General features: G+C 46.2%; 1 protein-coding gene across 9 annotated transcripts in view; it reads right to left on the bottom strand.

The window, feature by feature from the left end:
• The window catches only part of C2CD3 (C2 domain containing 3 centriole elongation regulator), a 97,744-nt gene that overhangs the window by 16,912 nt on the left and 62,308 nt on the right, over positions 1–18,524 (bottom strand). For 3 of the 9 annotated variants that reach the window (XM_053306101.1, XM_053306100.1, XM_053306096.1), the window contains exons 27-31: positions 13,932–14,137; positions 11,288–11,418; positions 6,699–6,863; positions 5,595–5,803; positions 1,745–2,738 (exon numbers count right to left, since the gene is read on the bottom strand). In XM_053306101.1, the coding sequence (XP_053162076.1) occupies positions 1,745–2,738; positions 5,595–5,803; positions 6,699–6,863; positions 11,288–11,418; positions 13,932–14,137 (1,705 nt within the window). Of the gene's footprint in view, positions 1–1,744; positions 2,739–5,092; positions 5,311–5,594; positions 5,804–6,698; positions 6,864–11,287; positions 11,419–13,931; positions 14,138–18,524 lie in introns of those variants that run through there. The other 6 variants (XM_053306097.1, XM_053306098.1, XM_053306099.1 and 3 more) reach the window with 6 other exon arrangements.

Raw genomic sequence — 18,524 nt, 5'->3', positions numbered from 1 at the left:
TGTGCTGGAACACCACCACACAGCTGATAGGTGGGGTTCCGCTGCTCCGGGAGTTCCGTGGGGCGCAGCAAGCACGCCCGCGACTGCAGGCTCTTAAGAGGGGTCGCTGGCGGCAGCGGAGTGTGAGGGCCAGCCGAAAAAAGACCCCCTCAGTACATGTACGTGCAGTACTCTGGGGGGTCTTGCCATCCAATGCTGCAGCCCAGCTAGGTGGAGGGAAAGGGCAGGAAAACAACAAAGAGGAGCTGAATGGAAAACGAAAGTAAAAGCAGCCGAGCTGTAGCTCTGTCTGGAGCCACGCAGGACAAAAAGAACTGGGGAGGGGCTTCTTCCTCCCGAACTTAAACGCTAACTAATTTGCATAGTCCTGCCTTGGAGTCATGTGGGTGAAGATAACCCATCTGTGAGACGCTCTTGGACACAGAGCAGCAGAGAATTTAAGGCTACTAAGACCTGTCCTCAATGATCCAGCTTTAACCTGTAACATTTGGCTGTGTGGAACACTGTTATTATTTGCAAGTGCCTGCAGTACTGAAAACATATAGCTCTACATCATGGCTCTGTTTTACTGAGTGGTAAAATGTAACTTACATAAGGTGAGATCATCTTACGTTATAGAAACACAAATGCATACTTTGTAAAACCTGAGGTGTGCAATGGACAGGTGTTGTCACCCATAACAAACAATCCATGAAGGCTGTTTTGAACTGATAATAAAGACAGCATTTGCAAGAAGGCACAGCAAGTAGGAGAACTGGTTACTCATTTTGAAGGCTTCTTCCTGTTGCTGAATTTGAGGACATCTCATGTGGGTTATCCATCCCACGTGCTCCAGTAAGTGTAAAGTGTGCCATCAAGTTGATTTTGACTCCTGGCACCCACAGAGCCCTGTGGTTTTCTTTGGTAGAATACAGGAGGGGTTGACCATTGCCTCCTCCCGCACAGTATGAGATGATGCCTTTCAGCATCTTCTTATATCACTGCTGCCCAATATAGTACCAGCGAGGATTCAAACTGGCAACCTTCTGCTTGTTAGTCAAGCATTTCCCCGCTGCACCACTTAAGGTGACTACGTGCTCCAGTAGGCAGGGCTATAAAAATTATGCAACACTTTAAGAGCCTGGGAAGGAGATGTTGAACCCAGTTCAGAGTAGCCAAGATACCGAGAGAAATGCGAAAAAAGAACACTAATCAATATAATAGGATAATGGGAGAAGATAATAATACACCAGTAGACGTGGACACCCAGATGGGTGTGCCAAGATGTCCTCAAATCCAGTAGCCTTTCCCTGCAAGATCCCAGCATTCAGTATGATCATCAGGAGAGGTCCATCTTCGAGTGCCACCAGTTCATCCGGTGGCAACCTGGGATCATGCTCTCTCAGTTGTCACCCCTAGGTTGTGGAATGTGCTCCGCATGGCTATAAGAGTCTTACTGTCTTTGGAGGCCTTCAAGAAAGCCTTAAAGGCCAATCTTCTCAGCCTGGCCTTTAATATTTAATTGGTTTTTTAAAATGAATTTAATGTTAATTTTAAATGTTTTTATTTTATGTTTATGTTAAAAAAATTTAAATGTTACATTATTTTAATTTTTTTTGGGTATGTTAACCGCCCTGAGCCATTCTGGGATGGGTGGTTTATCATTGAAATTATTATTAATAAATAATAGTAATAACAATAGCAGCAACAATTAGAGTGCAAGGGTTGCTGCCCTTTTTACTTGGCTGACTATGAAAAAGGATACAGCGCCACCATGGGCTTCAGAGATTTTCCTGGTGGGTCTTCGTGACTTTCATCAGAGCAGCTTCCAATGTGATGTGGACTTTCCGATAAACTGGAACCATGCTGGTGTCCCTCTTCATTCAGATTAATTCCTTCCTGATCATGCAAACCCTCACTTTGCTCTTCTGTCTCTGGAGCAGTGGTTCTGGCCACGACAAAGTCTCCGCCACCTGATAAAGTCAGCGGTTCCCCACTACCTTTTTCCTGGCTTTCTGGTGCTCTTTTTTGATCTGTCCTTTGTTCTTCTGTGGGTCTGCCATTCACTTGATGGATAGCTGAATCAGGCGTTGGTTGAAATAGTTCTTCGGTACCACCTTCAAGGAGCTGTCTTCCCGCATCTTTGTCACTCCCGCCTTCTCTCCAGGGACTGTTACTGGATCTAGCAGTGTTGGGCAAGCTCCGAGGGTCCTCCGGGGTTACGCAGGACAAGGAGCTGCTCCCGACGCTCTCCTCTTTCACTAAATGTTCAGAATCCCCTGCAAGTTGTTCACCATTCCTCGTGGTTGCCGCTTCCCGGTCAGGATGCTGCTCTGGTTCAGAGAGAAGGCTGGACCAGGGACTGGTTTTGTCTGTCATGGTAGTGATTTCATTCAGCGTTCTTGGTTCGATGACATCCTCCTCATACTCCTCCTCACTGTGGGACTGAGTGGCATTTTCCTCTCCCTGGTGATATTGTGCAGCTAAGAGAGAACTATTCTGAGAGCTGCCTTGATGGAGGAATTCATAGAGCATGCCTCTTCCAGAGGGAGTCTTTCCAAGAGGGTATAACGGCTCTTCGCTTGCACAGCTAGTGGAGGGCCCGTTCCCTGGGTAGTCTTTGGAAGTTTCTGTCCCGGCAATGGCGTCTTTTTGGTCCAGAACAGAGTGAAGGGCAACATTGGCACTCAAACATCCACTGCCAGCTTCATGAACAACTGAAGATTGTACTGCATTTTTCATTATATTGTTCTGCAAGTCTGACGAAGGAAAACAGTTTTGATACATTACCAAAAAAGCACTGAGATTTCAGCATTCATACAAATTATTTTGTCAATGTTTGGGTGTCACTAAGCCAGGGATTCCCCTATGTTGTTGGACTACAACTCCCATCATCCTCAGCTACATGGCAGAATTCCCATTCTTGGTGGAGGACAAGAGGGAAAGAGGGTGACAGAGAAGGCTGGAGCTGTGAGACAGACACATAGTAACATCAACTGAACGTAACAGCTATAAGAAAATTTTAATAAAATTTTAAGCAAGCATAGTGGACTGTCAAGTTGGCAAATACCAAGTTCAAAGGTTATATCTGTAACCAAGTTAAGCTCCAGCATTCTGAAGCCTTTGAAACACACTTTTCAATAAAAACTTTAGTATTGTTATTATACAGAAAGTATAAGGTCTCTTTTGGACCAACACCTACATGCCTAGGCCTCGCCAAGGCAGCATTTGGTGAACCTGTGTGGTGGCAGTGTAAGCAGAAGAGCAAATTAACATGATATACTTTTTGCTCTCTACTGGGGGGGGGGCAGCTTAAGGAAGGGCTTTGGCATCACAGGGGAACCAGTAATGTCGCATAGCTGCATGAGGGAAACAGTGCAAGACAATGAAGTGGGGAGGACTTGATCGCGTGTATCTGAAAGGTGAGAACTCACAATAGCATACAGGGCTTCTCAGCAACCCCCGATTCAAATCTACTGTTTTAAGCTACTCCTTGATGCAAGCTATCCCTTGTAATACCCCGTTTTTGCCTTGCAGTTCACTGAATTTGGACTTATCTGAAAGTGCACTCAGTGGCTGCTATGGACCTCTGGGGTCCCCATCAGACAGAGACACCTACAGACGCAATACAGGCAACAGTCTTTCAGTGGCAGCTGGAAGGTCTATTCCAGGCCAGGGGAGTGAGTGTTAATTATTTATTATTTATTCGATTTCTATACCACCCTTCAAAAAATGGCTCAGGGCGGTTTACACAGAGAAATGATACATAAATAAAATGGCTCCCTGTCCCCAAAGGGCTCACAATCTAAAAAGAAAGATAAGACAGACACCAGCAACAGACACTGGAGGGCTGCTGTGCTGGGGGTGGGTAGGGCCAGTTACTCTCCCCCTGCTAAATAAAGAGAATCACCACGTTAAAAGGTGCCTCTTTGCCAAGTTAGCAGGGGTCTGTTAAGTCGCACTTCCCGGTTACAGCACACTGAATGTTTTGAAATGCTCATGTTATAGTTTGCTATGCATTTGTTTTGTTAAATTGTTTTGACAGGTTATCAGCATGAAACTAACTGTTTTAATGTTTGGTTTTCATTCTGGTTTTATCTTTTTTTGTAAACTGCCATGAGACATTGGTATGAGGCAGTGTAGAAATGTAAGGAAGCACATAACTAACTAATTAAATAAATACTAGCTGGGCTGGGCACAGAGCATCTGCACCTCTAGTTCTCCCCCCACCTGCCTACCGCCGTTTTCTTTCCCCGCCCTCCTGCCACCACCATTTTCTTTCCTGCCCGCTGGCCACCTTCTTCCCAGCCTGCCGCTGTTTTCTTCCCCCACCCACCTGCTGCTGTGTTCTCCCCCCGCCCACTGCCATTTTGTTTCCCACCTTGCCCGCAAGCCTGTCCACTGGTGGTGCCGCTTGTCTCCTCCCATGCTGGCAGCTCGCTCGTGAACTCTTGTGAGAGCTGCCACACATGGGATTAGCAATGGGTACACCTTAGAGAAAGATACATAGATAGACAGATAGATAGATAGTATTGTATTGCTATAGTGTTGATATTACCATTTTGCTACATATTGCTAGCGTCACTGTTATTTTCTTTTGTATTATGAGCCGCTTTGGAAACAATTTTGGTGCAAGTGGCACACAAGTAAAACAATGATGATACACAAACTGAGCTCAGGAAAAAACAAACAAACCATATGTTGACGCAAAAAGGAAACAAAGCAAACCTGCCATCTATTTCTAGCCTGCTGGTCACCTAGGAAGCTACACAACAATATTCTGCCATGTCATAATTTGTATGAAGAGTGAGGACGCTCTCTGTTTAGATGAAGCCTAATTTCCTCTGTGCGTTAGAAAATTAGCATCCGTTCATCTGAGAGCAAGATTAAAAAGGAAAAGATCATGGGGGGAAAGCAAATACTTGAGCAGAGATCTGGAGACAGTGTGTGATAAGTGTCTGTCTGTGGTAATAGAAAAGGAAGGAAAAAGGGGAAGAGCAAGAGAGTTGTTTCAGATGCAACTTGTTCCCACACAGGGATTAATCTCTTTGTTAGAAACAGCAAACTTGAGAGAGGATTCTCGAAAAGACTACAGGAATAAAATCAAAGACAGACAGAGACAGGAAGTGCAGCTCACTCATGCTTCCTGTTCATCACACTTCTCCTTCTGGTTTGGAAATGACCTTGTGCAAGCTTCCTCCATGGTCAGGTGTGCATCTTGCCCCTGCAGTCTTTCATCTCCTGTCCCAGGAGAGTTCCACCGTGCACTATTATTATCTGTTCCCTCTTCTTCCAAGGCTTCTATGCTTGGAGCAGTCTACCTTTCTTTATCTGTCAAGTTAGGAACATAGGAAGCTGCCGCATACCAAGTCAGGCCATTGGTCTATCTAGCTCAGTATTGTCTACACAGACTGGCAGCGGCTTCTCCAAGGCTGCAGGCAGGAGTCTCTCTCAGCCCTATCTGGAGATGCTGCCAAGGAGGGAACTCGAGACCTTCTGCATGCAAAAGGTTCCTACTTTCTTCTTAAACCCCCACCCCAAGGAAGGTTGAATTAATGGGTCTACGAGTTGAGTGCCACCCCCACCACACACCCCGGCCACATTTCACGTCTCACCATTGATGAGGATGCCGACTTGAGAAACCAAATTGTTGGACTTCTCCAACAGATGCCGCCCTTCATGATCTCCCGCCCTGCAAGCAAGACTTTGGTGCCTGGCACTGAGTTCTTCCACATTTCTGTTTGGAGCACTCAAGTCAGGGAAAGGCCTGCTCAGCTTTTGGCTGAAGTACCTCTGAAATTCATCCAGCTCACTCAGGTTTTTTCTGGGAGGGGAGAAGAGGAAACAAAGTAGATCTCTATCACACTAGAACCTTCTGTGCAGAAACGGATAAGTCATTACAAACTCTCTTCATAACAAAATGTCCTTCTTCAAGACCCATTTCCTCATCAAAGCTTTTTTGGAATTATTCCCAGGGCTTATTCTAGCCAGTATTCAGCTGAGCTACCATGTCAGGAATTAACTTTGCTTTCTGTTTTTATCTTACTGTCTTGGTAGTCTTTTAAATTGATCTTAAATTTGTTTTATGATCTAGGATTAGCAGCTGCCATGGGGGTCAGCTGGGAACAAACAAACAAACAAACAAACAAAAAAGAAGGAAAAAAGAAAAAGAATTAAAAAGAAAAAAGGTAGGGAAAATCTAGTCCAATAACATCAATTGTGCACACAGCTCCACAACATCCAATTCATCCGTCAGTCCATGACCTCTTTCACTACTTCTGAGACGTCAACCTAATGCCAACAATAGATTTTCTGAGTAGAGAGTGCATAAGCTCCATGTAATACAGAACCTAGAACACTTTGAAAGTAAACTCACTTCATGTAATAGTAACAGTAGTACAAGTGAAAACACATTTCCTCCCATTTTTTGTTCTACTGAGTGCTGACGGGAGAATGCAAACATTCTTCTGTTGATCTTAATACCGATTAAGTGTTCCAACTTCATCCTGAATGAGTTTATTTTTTAAAATATTTCAGCATAACCCATTCCTTAACCACTCTTTACCCATGCGAATCGCATCAAGGAAGTGGTGGTCATAATGTGTTAAGGGGTAAAACTGATCTGAGTGAAGCAACTTGACGAACTTTAGTTCTGGGTTGCTATTCCTGCCTGCATCCCTTTTGCAAGGTGTGGCACGTTGCCCTTCTCCAGTCTTTACCTGAGAGCTCCGAGAAGCGAAGTGCGTGAGAAATGGGACAGAGAATCCAGCCTTCCCGCTCGGTGCATGTTCCCTTCCGCTTGCTGTAGTGACTCATGGAATCTGCGGATGTTCTGCACATGCTCTTCATGACGAGGCATCCCGGATCCAAGGAATCCTGCTCTGCTACGGAAGATCCATGCTTAGATGTACTCAGGCCTGTGCCTTTCCCTCCCCTCACGCTGGCTCAAAGCCCTGTGAGGACTTCCTCCACATCTTTGGAAACTCAAATTCCACATACACAAAGTTACAGCCTCGTACTGAACATGACTGTATTCAGAAAACTCATCTCCCATTAGTTCTGTATTCAAAATAATTAAGGATCTTGTCTTGTTTCAGAGAGGTTCACTCTGATAGTGTGTGGCTATTTGGTTTAGGGAGAGCCTATGCTGCTCCTTCAGCTTTCCTTGTAGGATTTTTGCCACCTTCTAATAGGTTTCCCTTTGATGTCTATCCAGCTTGTCAAATATTCTTCTGGAATGCGGGACAAAACCCAGCACGGTATTATTACCAATAAGGACATAAGAACGGCCCTGCTGGATCAGGCCTAAGGCCCATCTAGTCCAGCATCCGGTTTCACACAGTGGAAGCTGGAAGCCACAGGCAGGCACTGAGGGCGTGCCCTCCCTCCTGCTGTTACTCCCCCGCAACTGGTACTCAGAGGCATCCTGCCTCTGAGGCTGGAGGTGGCCTGTAGCCCTCCGACTAGCAGCCGTTGATAGACCTCTCCTCCATGAAGGTATCCAAACCCCTCTTAAAGCCATCCAGGTTGTTGGCTGTCACCACATCTTGTGGCAGAGAATTCCACAAGTGGATTATGCATTGTGTGAAAAAGTACTTCCGTTTGTTGGCCCTAAATCCCTTTAATTATTATTATTTTAATTAATTGTTATTGGTATTTTGTTGTTCATCACCTGGAGTCTTTGGAAAAGGCTGTATATAAGACAATTTAAATAAATAAATAAATAAAATTTATTGGCAATCAATTTCATGTGATGACCCCTGGTTCTAGTGTTATGTGAGAGGGAAAATTTTCTCTCTGTCTCTCTACTTTCTCCACACAATGCATGATTTTATAGACCTCTATCATCTCTCCCAGCAGTCACCTTTTTTCTAAAATAAAAAACCCCAGGTGTTGTAGTCTTGCCTCATAAGAAAGGTGCTCTAGGCCCCTGATCATCTGGGTTGCCCTCTTCTGCATTTTTCCCAGTTCTACAATGCCCTTAATATATGGTGACCAGAATTCTATGCAGTACTCCAGGTGTGGCTGCACCATAGTTTTCTATAAGGGCATTATAATATTAGAAGTTTTATTTTCAATCCCCTTCCCTAGCATGGAATTCAACTTTTTCACAGCTGCTGCACATTGAGTCGACAATTTCAACAAGCTGTCCACCATGACCCAAAGATCCCTCTCCTGGTCAGTCACCAACAACTCAGTTCCCATCAGCATATGTGTGAAGTTGGGGTTTTTCGCCCCAATATGCATCACTTTACACTTTCCAACACTGAACCGCATTTGCCATTTTGTCACCCACTCCCCCAGTTTGGAGAGATTCTTTAGGAGCTCCTCACAATCTGCTTTGGATTTCACTACCCTAAATAGTTTGGTGTCATCTGCAAATTTGGCTTCCTTGCTGTTTACCCAACTTTTAGATCGTTTATGAATACATTAAAAAGCACCGGTCCCAGTACATTACCCTGGGGGACCCCACTTCTTACTTCCCTCCATTGTGAACACTCACCATTTATACCTACCCTCTGTTTCCTGTCTTTCAACCAGTTAGCAATCCACACATGTATCTGTCCCCTTATCCCACGATAGTTTAGTTTTTCAAGAGTCTTTGATGAGCAACTTTGTAGAAAGCTTTTTGGAGGTCCAGATATACTATGTCAACTGGATCACCTTTATCCACACACTTGTTGACACTTTCAAAGAGCTCCAAAAGGTTCATGAGGCAAGATTTAATTTTGCAGAAGCCATGCTGGTTCTCCCCCAGCAGGGCCTGTTCTTCTGTGTGCTTTACAATTTTATCCTTGAGAATGCTTTCAATCAATTTGCCTGGAACAGACAATAAGCTAACTGGTCTGTAATTTCCCAGATCACCCCTGGATCCGTTTTTGAAAATTGGTGTTACATTGGCTACTTTCCAGTCCTCCGGTACAGAGCCTGATTGTATGGATGTTATATATTTTTGCAAGGAGGTCGGCAATTTCACATATGAGTTCTTTAAGGATTCTTGGATGGATGCCATCTGGCCCTGGCGATTTGCTAGTTTTAATTTTTTTTCAAACAGTTTAGCACGTTATCTCTTGTCACCTCTACCTGACTCAGTTCTTTAGCCTATGTCCTGAGAAACCTGGTTTAGGAACAGGTATATGCTCAGTATCCTCTGCTGTGAAGACAGATGCAAAGAACTCATTTAGCTTCTCTACAACCTCCATATCCTCCTTTCACTCCCTCATTGTCTAATGGTCCAACTGCCTCCCTGGCAAGTTTTCTGCTTCTGATGTATTTAAAGAAGTTTTTGTTATTCCCCTTGATGCTTTTAGCTAAATGTTCCTCAAACTCTCTTTTTGCCTCCCTTATTGTCACCTTGCATTTCTTTTGCCAGAGTTTGTGATCCTTTCTGTTCTCTTCATTTGGGCAGGATTTCCAGTTTCTGAAGGAAGTATTCTTCCCGTTTATAGCTTCCTTGACTTTACCTGTTAGCCGTGCTGGCCTCCTCCCTGTCTTGGTGGTACCTTTCCTCCTTTCTGGCATACATTCTAACTGGGCTGCTAGTATTGTGGTTTTGAGTAAACTCCATGCATTCTGGAGCAAAGTGACTCTTCTGATTTTCTCTTTCAGTTTTCTTTTCACCGAACTCCTCATTTTAGAGAAGTTTCCTCTTCTGAAATTCAAAGTGTCTGTCTTAACTTCCTTGGTGATTATCTCCCTGCATGTATGTTGAATATGATCCACTGTTCCCTAAAGGGTCCATGACACTGACTTCATGCACCAGGTCCTGGATGCCACTCAGGATTAAGTGCAAAGTCACCTTCTCTCTGGTTGTACCGCTCTGTTCAATACTGAACAGAGTGGTACAACTGTTTCCCATGTCCTGCAAATGATGACCCTTTCCACACCTTTCCCACACTACCCTCTCCTCTTTAAGAACTATGCAGTATTCTTCTCTTCTCCCATTTCCAGTTTCTCAGTAAATGGCTGTATGGTGCCTAGGATACAGGTCCTACCAGTCTAACAAGCTATCTATGTGGCCATGGTTAGCTGGTACTGTTAACTGATTGGAATTAGGAGGGAAATATTCATAAGTGGTTCTCAGTGTTTAAAGTGGTATAAGCCACTGAGTTGGTGTGTGGTAATATATCTATTACTACTACAACAAATATTTATATACCGCTTTTCAAACAGAGTTCCCAAAGCAGTTCACATAAAAATAAATAAAATGAAATAGCTCCCTGTCCCCAAAGGACTCACAATCTGAAAAAGAAACATAAAATAGACACCAGCAACAGACACTGGAGGGATGCTGTGCTAGGGGTGAATAGGAGCAATTGCTGTCCCTCTGCTAAATAAAATCACCACTTTAAAAAGGTGCTTCTTTGCTCAGTTAGGAGTTAGTTAGCATCTAAGAACAATGCTATGTGATGTGTTCAAATGGCCTGCAATCTCTGTACAAAGTTATTTTTAAAAGAGTCAGAGGAGTTTTGAGAGTGTCTTACACTCGATTCTTCAGGACTCCCTTAAGCTTTGGCTGGACAGCACAGTCTGCAGAGAGCAGGTAAAAATCAGGTGTCTGAGTCAAGAGGAGAAGTTTTGCTAGCACCAGTACAATCTGGAAACTCCCAAGGGGCAGAATTTCCGTGCTTGTCAAGCTGGTTTCAGCAAGGACCATGAAATGGTGGTACCCGTGGCATCCTTCCACCACAGGGGGATGCAATGCTGGCTTCCCGCTTATCCAAGTCTCCATCTGCATTTCGGGTCCTGTTAATTACAAAGCTGGAACAAGAGGGATTTCCTCATCACCTATTAACAGGAACTTCTATCAGGTATCTGTGCATTAGTCGGAGGTGGGGTTGCAGGCGCAGCTGCTGCATAGTTATCTATGGCAAGGGGAAGTGAGGCCCACATGATTTCTGGATGCAAGGACGTCCACTGACAGAGGCCTGCTTTAGGGAGCCTGGCTGAACTGTGGCATAGCCGTGTTACTCCCTACAGCCTCTTTGACTGCTTAGTCGTTTCAGAATTCCTGCTCCCCATAACTGATGGCAGACATGAGCAAAATCACATTCATATGACATTTGCAGCAGCAACTGCACTAGAGGATGAGAGCAGGTCAGTATTCCAGTTCTCCAGAGATAAACTTTGCAGTTTAGCTTCACAGTAGAAGATACTCCTGACAGAAAATGTGTGGATCCCTTAGAACAAATGAGGAACAAGTTATCCAATTATTTCGCATCCTACCTACTTATCAACTGGTTTGGAAAGCCCAAAGAAATAGTAGTAGTAGTAGCAGCATCAGCATCTGCCTCCCATTATTTCTTACCTCTTGTGATCAGTGGCATCAGTTTCCTTCACTGGGGAATTCAAAAGCTCTTCAGTGCCTCTTGTGGAGAAGCTGGGGAATGCAGTATACAAGTCCCTCATCTGGAACGCAAAAGAGCTTGTTGATGGAAACTGCAACACAAAGAAGGAAACTGCAATAAATCTTGCATGAGCTGAGAAAAAACAAAAGAAAATAACTGGAACTGCCCTGATGATCCCAAGCTAAACGGCCAGCTCCAAAGGATGGGATGGCCCATCAAGGACAGCTGAGAAAAGAGGACAAACTTTCATGGCCTTTGCCTTCTGTTTTGACTAGGCTTATATGCCAGATCATATAAGATTGATAAGACTTACCAATCTCCTGAACAAAATATTGGGCAGGTTCTCACAGTCAAAGTGCCTTCGAAAGTCGGGAGGAGGAAGCATGGACGCTCCTGATGCCAAGTCCAGCTTGAAGCCACATGCAAAATATTGGTCTGATTCTCACAAAAGCCGGGAGGAGGGGGAGGAGGAGACACATGCACTCCCGATACTCGATTGTCTGGGTAGTGGAAATGTTGGATGGAGGACAGGGGCGTAGCAAGGTTGGAATCCCCCCCCCGCCCCACTGAAGCTCAAGTCATTTAATGATACTAGAGAAAGACATGCTGTTCTGGTAGCTCTAGGTCAACACCCACATCAGTTTTGGAGGATGAATACAACTGAAGGAAACCCGGGCAGGTGTGCAGATGGGGGAGTCAGTCATGTGACTTGCCTCTGGGAGGGGACCCAAGGCAGTGGGCCCCCAGACAACTGTCTCCCCTTGCCCTATTAGAGTTACGCCCCTGATGGAGGAGCAGAAGTGATTGTGTGAAAGGAGTCCATCATAGTTGGACAGTGCAGGCAGTTGACATGGGTGATCTTATATTTGGATGTTTAATTGTAAACTGCCCAGAGATGCAAGTTTTGGGCAGCACAGAAATATTTTAAATAAAAAAAAAATAAAAATAAGGTATCAGCTGCCTGTGCCAGCCAACTACTCCTCGGACATTATCACTTCCCAGTCCTCTGCCTGACATTTTTACCACCCAGACGACTGAGCATCGGGAACGTGTGCGCTGCCTCTCTCTCCCTGCAACCTTTGCGAGAGCCAGCCCATAATAATATTTGGCCTATGGCTTGGCTTGCTTGCACAGGCTGTCCAGCTAAGAACTCCAAGGTGCTCCTCCAGCTTGAACCCCCCACCCTAAATGCTCCCTCTGGTGAAAGGGGTCCAGCAATGGCCTCTGCTCTGCTCCTGCTTGCCCCCGCCAATCCCAAAGCTTGTGAATGAAACAGAATCCTCCACCAGATTGATGCCAGTTCATGGTTCCAAGCTGACAGAGCTCAACGACCCCAACCTGAAGGGCAGCTCAATGAAAACTACTCTGGACCAGTGAAAGCTTTTGTTTTACTTTCCATCTCATTAAATAAAAATAGAACATGGACGGTCAAGGTAAACAAAATTGTAAACAAAATTGCCATGCAATATAAACAAGAAAGAGTCCCTGGAAAACCCCTGGAAGGAATGCCCCTCCTAGTGTGCACACCTCCGATGCCATCCCAACCGTAGCCGGGGCAGTATGGGGCTTGGCTTCCCCACCCCAGAAGGGCACAGAACTGCATAGAGACAGTCATGCGGTGAGTGGCCACCTCTGCATGGCACCAGTCTGAAGGTGCAGATCGTTCAGCTTCAGCACCATCCAAGCACGGGCCCAGCAGACCATTCTGGGCTAGCTGGACCCTCAGTCTAATTTGAGGATAAGAGACTGGAAGACTCTGAAGAGCAGACGAGGGGCTGCTTCTGTGGACCGGCATCTGCAGCATCAGCATAGCCTCATTTGCAGCAGAACACCCACAGACACCTCCAGCCTAAACACCACACCCTTTAAAGGTGATTTAAATTGCAAGCTGCTTCAGAAGCCTGCCCAGACTGAAAAGCAGGGTACAGTCATCCTTTGCCACCATGGTTTTGAGTCTATGTGAACAGGAAATTGTGACCGGTCTTGCCAACTGCGACACGAGTATCCATGGTTGGTGAGGTTTTTTAGTGATGGGGGGAGGGGTGTTCAGCAATTCTGGGGGGTCCAGAGGTTCAATCGGCCCATTTCTCTTGGTGACCCTTTTGCTGACCTTGCTGTCCCTTAAGCCAACTTAAAATGGCTTTGAGTGATTTTTTTTTTTGAGGGGGGGGAGGTTCAAAAAATTTCCAGAGGATCTATCTGCTCATTCTTCTTGGTGACCCTTGGCGATATTACAGGATTTTCTGTGATTTTTAAAGCACTTTGGGGGGTATTTCCCCCCTGTATTTTTAGATCTTTTTGCAGTCATGGTTCTCCTAACCCTGTTTCCTACAGAATTTAATGCCTCACCAACTCGGAGGTTTTGTCAGAACGGAACCCTAGCAGTTGGACTGCAGAAACACAATAAACAGACAAGTTACTATATTCATAATATATAGGACTAAGCTCACATCAAGTCAGTGAGAGAGACCTGGAATGAGAGTTAAGAAGCTTCTGACAGCGATAGGCCATTTGCCTTCGTAAGCATCCCCTATGGAATATTCATCGTCATCTTGTCAGGTCAGCCCCCAGAAACCCAACCGAAAAACAGGGAAATGTACGTACCAATGATCCTGGGGCTTTTGTCCGGCTTCTTGCCTGCCTTTCTTCTTTGAGATGAGTTATACTCTCGAGGGGGGAAACAGCGACTTTGATCTGCCCTTGGCACTGTCCACTGAAGTCTGCGATATTGTACCAGCCGCAGACTAATTGGAAGCCAGAGAGGAGAGGGGAGAGATCCACAGATGCAAATCCTATCACTCGTTCAACATCTGCAGGGAAAGCAGAACACAGGGACTCATTAGGTAGACAAGACGTTCTAGTAAGAACTAATCTGCCTACTTTCCTCTCACTATAATCTTAATTGATAATTACTATTTCCACAAGTTTGCCACTTCTGCCTCAAATGTTCACACACCTGCCAGCTTGGACAGGATTCTCACCAATGTGGGCACAGCGACCTCTAGCCTGGACCCTTTCCCTCCTGGCTCGTTAGGGCTGCGAGTGGGAATGTTCTTTCCTGGCTTTGGGAGACAGTTAATTCTTCTCTTTGGGAGGGGTTTGTTCCATCAGCCTTGAAAGAGAAGGTGGTCTACCCTCTCCTGAAGAAGCTTTCTCTCGACCCTAAAAATCTGGATAACTATCATCCGATCTCCAATCTTCCTTTTCTTGGTAAGATTTTGGAGAAGGTGGTTTGTGTTCAGTTGATGAGAGTCCTGGAAGAAACTGATTTTCTGGACCCTTGCCGGTCAGGTTTCAGGCCGCAGCACAACACTGAAATGGCATTGGTCGCCCTGTTGGATGACCTTTTTTGTAACCTTGATGTGAGAAGCGCACCTCTCTTGGTTCTCCTTGATCTGTCCACAGTTTTCAATACCATCGACCATGCTATCCTTCTGGAATGCTTAAGTGGGCTGGGCCTTGGGGGCTCTGTTCTTCAGTGGCTCTGGTCCTATCTCACTGGGTGATTCCAGTCAGTGTTGACTGGTAGTGAGTGTTTTGTGCCCTGGCCCCTTTCTTGTGGGGTTCCACAGGGCTCGGTCCTTGCTCCCATTCTCTTTAACATCTACATGAAGCCACTGGGCTTGGTCATCCATTGGTTTGCGGTAAGTTTTCATCAATATGCTGATGATACTCAGCTTTATATCTCCATCCCTGGCCAAATAGGTGATGCCGTCCATGTGCTGGCTCAGTGTCTAGAGGCTGTCAGGACCTGGACGGGCCAAAACAAGCTCAGGCTTAATCCCTCCAAGACCGAGTTGTTCTTGTTCAGTCTGCGATCTGGCCAATTGCCGTGTGTGAGTTGATCTCTTGACGGGGTTGCGCTTCCCCTGAGAGAGACGGTTCACGATCCGGGGGTCCTCCTAGACTCGCGGCTCGTGCTTAAACAACAGGTGGAGGCCGTGGCCAGGGGTGCCTTTGCCCAGCTTCGGCTGGTTCACCAGTTATGGCCTTTTCTCAACTGGCAGGCCTTGGTAACAGTAACTCATGCCTTTGTTACGTCTTGTTTGGACTACTGTAACGTGCTCTACCTAGGGTTGCCTTTGAAAATGACGCAGAAGCTTCAACTAGTCCAGAATGCAGCGGCCCGCCTCCTCATGGGTGGCAGTAGATTTGATAGTGTCACACTTCTTTTACAGTCGCTGCACTGATTGCATTAACTTCTGGGTTCAATCTAAAGTGCTGGTTCTCACCTACAAAACCCTTATGGGCTCAGCACCTGTATATCTCCGGGATCACCTCTCTTGGCCAGTTGTATCCCATCCTGTGAGGTTTTCTCAGTTGGCCCTCATTAGTGCCCCAGGCCCTGGTGTAGTGCGTGGTGCCTGGAGGAGGAGGGCCTTCTCTGTGGCCGCCCCTCTTCTTTGGAACACCCTTCCACCCCAGATCTGTTCAACCCCCTCCTTAGTGGCTTTTTAAGGCCCTTCTTAAAGACCTACCTTTTCTGCCAGGCTTTCGCCCTTTAATAAATTAAAAAAAACATTGCTATTGTTATGGTTAACTACCTATAGTCTTTGGAGGAAGCAGTATACAAGAAAACCATCATCATTATCTTGAATTGGGGTGGATGAATCATCACAATCTACACTGTTGAGGTGTCCCTACAGCTGTACGATTTGGTTCAAATTGGTCCAGGCATTGTGAAGTTGATAGGGACATGGGGACACATACACACAGAGCTGGGTGATCTCATAAGCTTACTTTCCTTAAGGAAGGTAAGCTAAAAACCTAATAAAATCCACACCTATATAGCTGACCAGAGCAAAGCCCCAAGAATTGAAATAGGCATGCTGAGGCAAAGGATGATGGCTCCAACAGAATGCAGTGTTGAGTTTGAGTCCTAAATGGCCTGAGTCCTGATAATCCACAAGAATCAGGGCCTTCTCCATCGCAGCTCTAGTCAGTGGCGCTCTTACCCCTAGACTTCAGGGCCAAAGTCCAGGGCCTCCACATCCCCTGGGGTCCCCCAAATCCTCTTTAGTCTGTTCTAGGTGGTGTGGTTGCCACTGGCCCACACTGTGCCAGGCGGCTGAGTGTGATTATGACTTGTGCCGGGAGCTTTAGAGCCAGAGGGGGAGTGGGGAAACAAATATGTGGGATAAGAATAGGGGGATGATGCTTAACTTACTGGCCGGGGGGAGCCTCCAAAGGCCGTTAGGTCCAGGCTCCAAAATTACCTAGCTTTTACAGGCACGTCCACCGCTTTAGAGCATCAGTCTTCAATTTTTTACAAGCTGGGGTCCACTTCAAACCCACTTCCAAGAACCTGCACCTCCACTAGCAGAGCCCAGCTGAAAAGGAATGGATTTAATTCTGTAGCTACCAATGGACTAAAGGCCTTGGCTTTAGAGTGTTCAAAGCACATCTTCTATATATTTTCTTCTATATATGTAATTCTCTAAGGCATCCCCGTGGTTAATCCTGTGTGTGGCAGCTCTTCCGAGAGTTTGTGAGCAAAAGCACCTGATTAGGCAGTGGGGATTCCATATGAAGATAGGGGGGAGGAGCCTGTGAGAGCAGAAGCACCATGGTGATTGGGCAGTGGGAATTCCATATGCAGATAGGGAGGAGGAGCCTGTGGCACTGTGGTGATTGGGCAGTGGGGATTCCCTATGCAGATAAGGAAGGAGCCTGTGATGGTTACGGTCAGTTGGAATGCAACTGTTACTGGTTGGAAGATGTTCTTGATTGTAGAGGAATCACGGTTTGGGCCCGGGATACCTGAGGGACCGCCTGCTCCCAAGGGTTGCTGCCCGCTTGATGAGGTCATCTGAGGGGGCTCTGCTCCGGGTGCCGACAATGAGGGAGACTCGGTTGTCGTGCATGCAGGACAGGGCCTTCTCTGTTGCTGCCCCCAGACTCTGGAATGCAATCCCGGTGGCTATTTGCTCCTCTGCCTCCATCACAGCTTTTAGAAAGAGTGTAAAATCTTGGCTTTTTGCCCAGGCATTTATTTGATTCTCTGCTGCTGCTCTTTGTACTCCGTATTGCTTTTATGCTTTTGTTTTACATTTTTAATCAGATTTGTTTAATATTTTTCACTTAATATTTTAATTGTGTCTTTCTTACCATCTTGTTTTCAAATTTTGCTGTAAACCACCTTGGGATTGTTTTAATGAAAGGCAGTATATAAATTCAACAATCAATCAATCAATCAATCAATCAAATCTATATTAAAAAGGACAGTGGGCAGAGGTATGCTAAGGGAGGGGTTGTGAGGGAGGAAAGAGCCCCTTCAGGAGAAGGAGGCTGCCGTTGTGTGAATTAGATGAGCAAACAAGATGAACAAGATCTGTTAACTCAGGGACAGAGAGAGAGAGAAAGAAAGAAAAAAGAAGGGAGGGGAAGACAGACAGAGGGGGAAAGCGAGTGGAGAAAAGAGAAAGGGAGGGGAATAGAGAAAGAAGGAAGGGCGAGGGATGGGTCTGAGCCTGTCAGCGGCCTGAGGGGAATGAGTGGCCATGGCGGCAGCAGTAAGGAAGGGCCCAGTCAACCACTGCTGCTGTTTGGGCCATTGGCAGAGGGAGGCAGGCAAGGGATGAGTCCGGGCCTGTCAGCAACCTGAGGGGAGTGACTGGCCATGGCGGTGGCGGCAGTGAGGAAGGGCCTGGTCAACCACTGCTGTTCTTGTGGGGAGGAGCAGGAGCAGGGCTCGGGTGAGGGGGTCTCTGGGGGTAGAGGGGTGCAGCTTGGCCAACAGATGCCAGCAATGCTGCAGCTGTGGTCAAAAGGGATGAGGGGGATGGAGGAGTGACCAAGAGGGGTGAGGGGGATGGAAGCAACCGGATGGAGGAGCAGGAGCAGGAGTGCGGCTCAAGTGAGGGTGGAGAGATCTCTGAGGTGAGCGGGGCTGTGGCAGGGGGTGAGGGGAGTAATCGAGTACTAGCGCGCAGATGCTCTGCGCAGGTTAAGCTGGTTACATATATTCTCTCAACCATGTATACAATAGCCCTGTTAGGTAGGTTGGTAGAGGGTAAGATTTGAACAAGGGACCTTCCTGGTTCACAGCACAACCCTGGCTGTTCAGCAGCTCTTTTCTAATACACGGATTTGCAAATACTTTGAATTTTGCCTGGTATTTCAAGAGCTGGACAACAGACACAATGAGATGAAAGGGTGTATGAGTCCCAGTTTGCATAAGGCAACGGAGAACACCTT

This window comes from Hemicordylus capensis, chromosome 3 (genome assembly GCF_027244095.1).
Source record: "Hemicordylus capensis ecotype Gifberg chromosome 3, rHemCap1.1.pri, whole genome shotgun sequence".
NCBI lineage: Eukaryota > Metazoa > Chordata > Lepidosauria > Squamata > Cordylidae > Hemicordylus > Hemicordylus capensis.
Note: the sequence above shows the minus strand (reverse complement) of the source record. Positions and strands in the feature narration are given on the sequence as shown.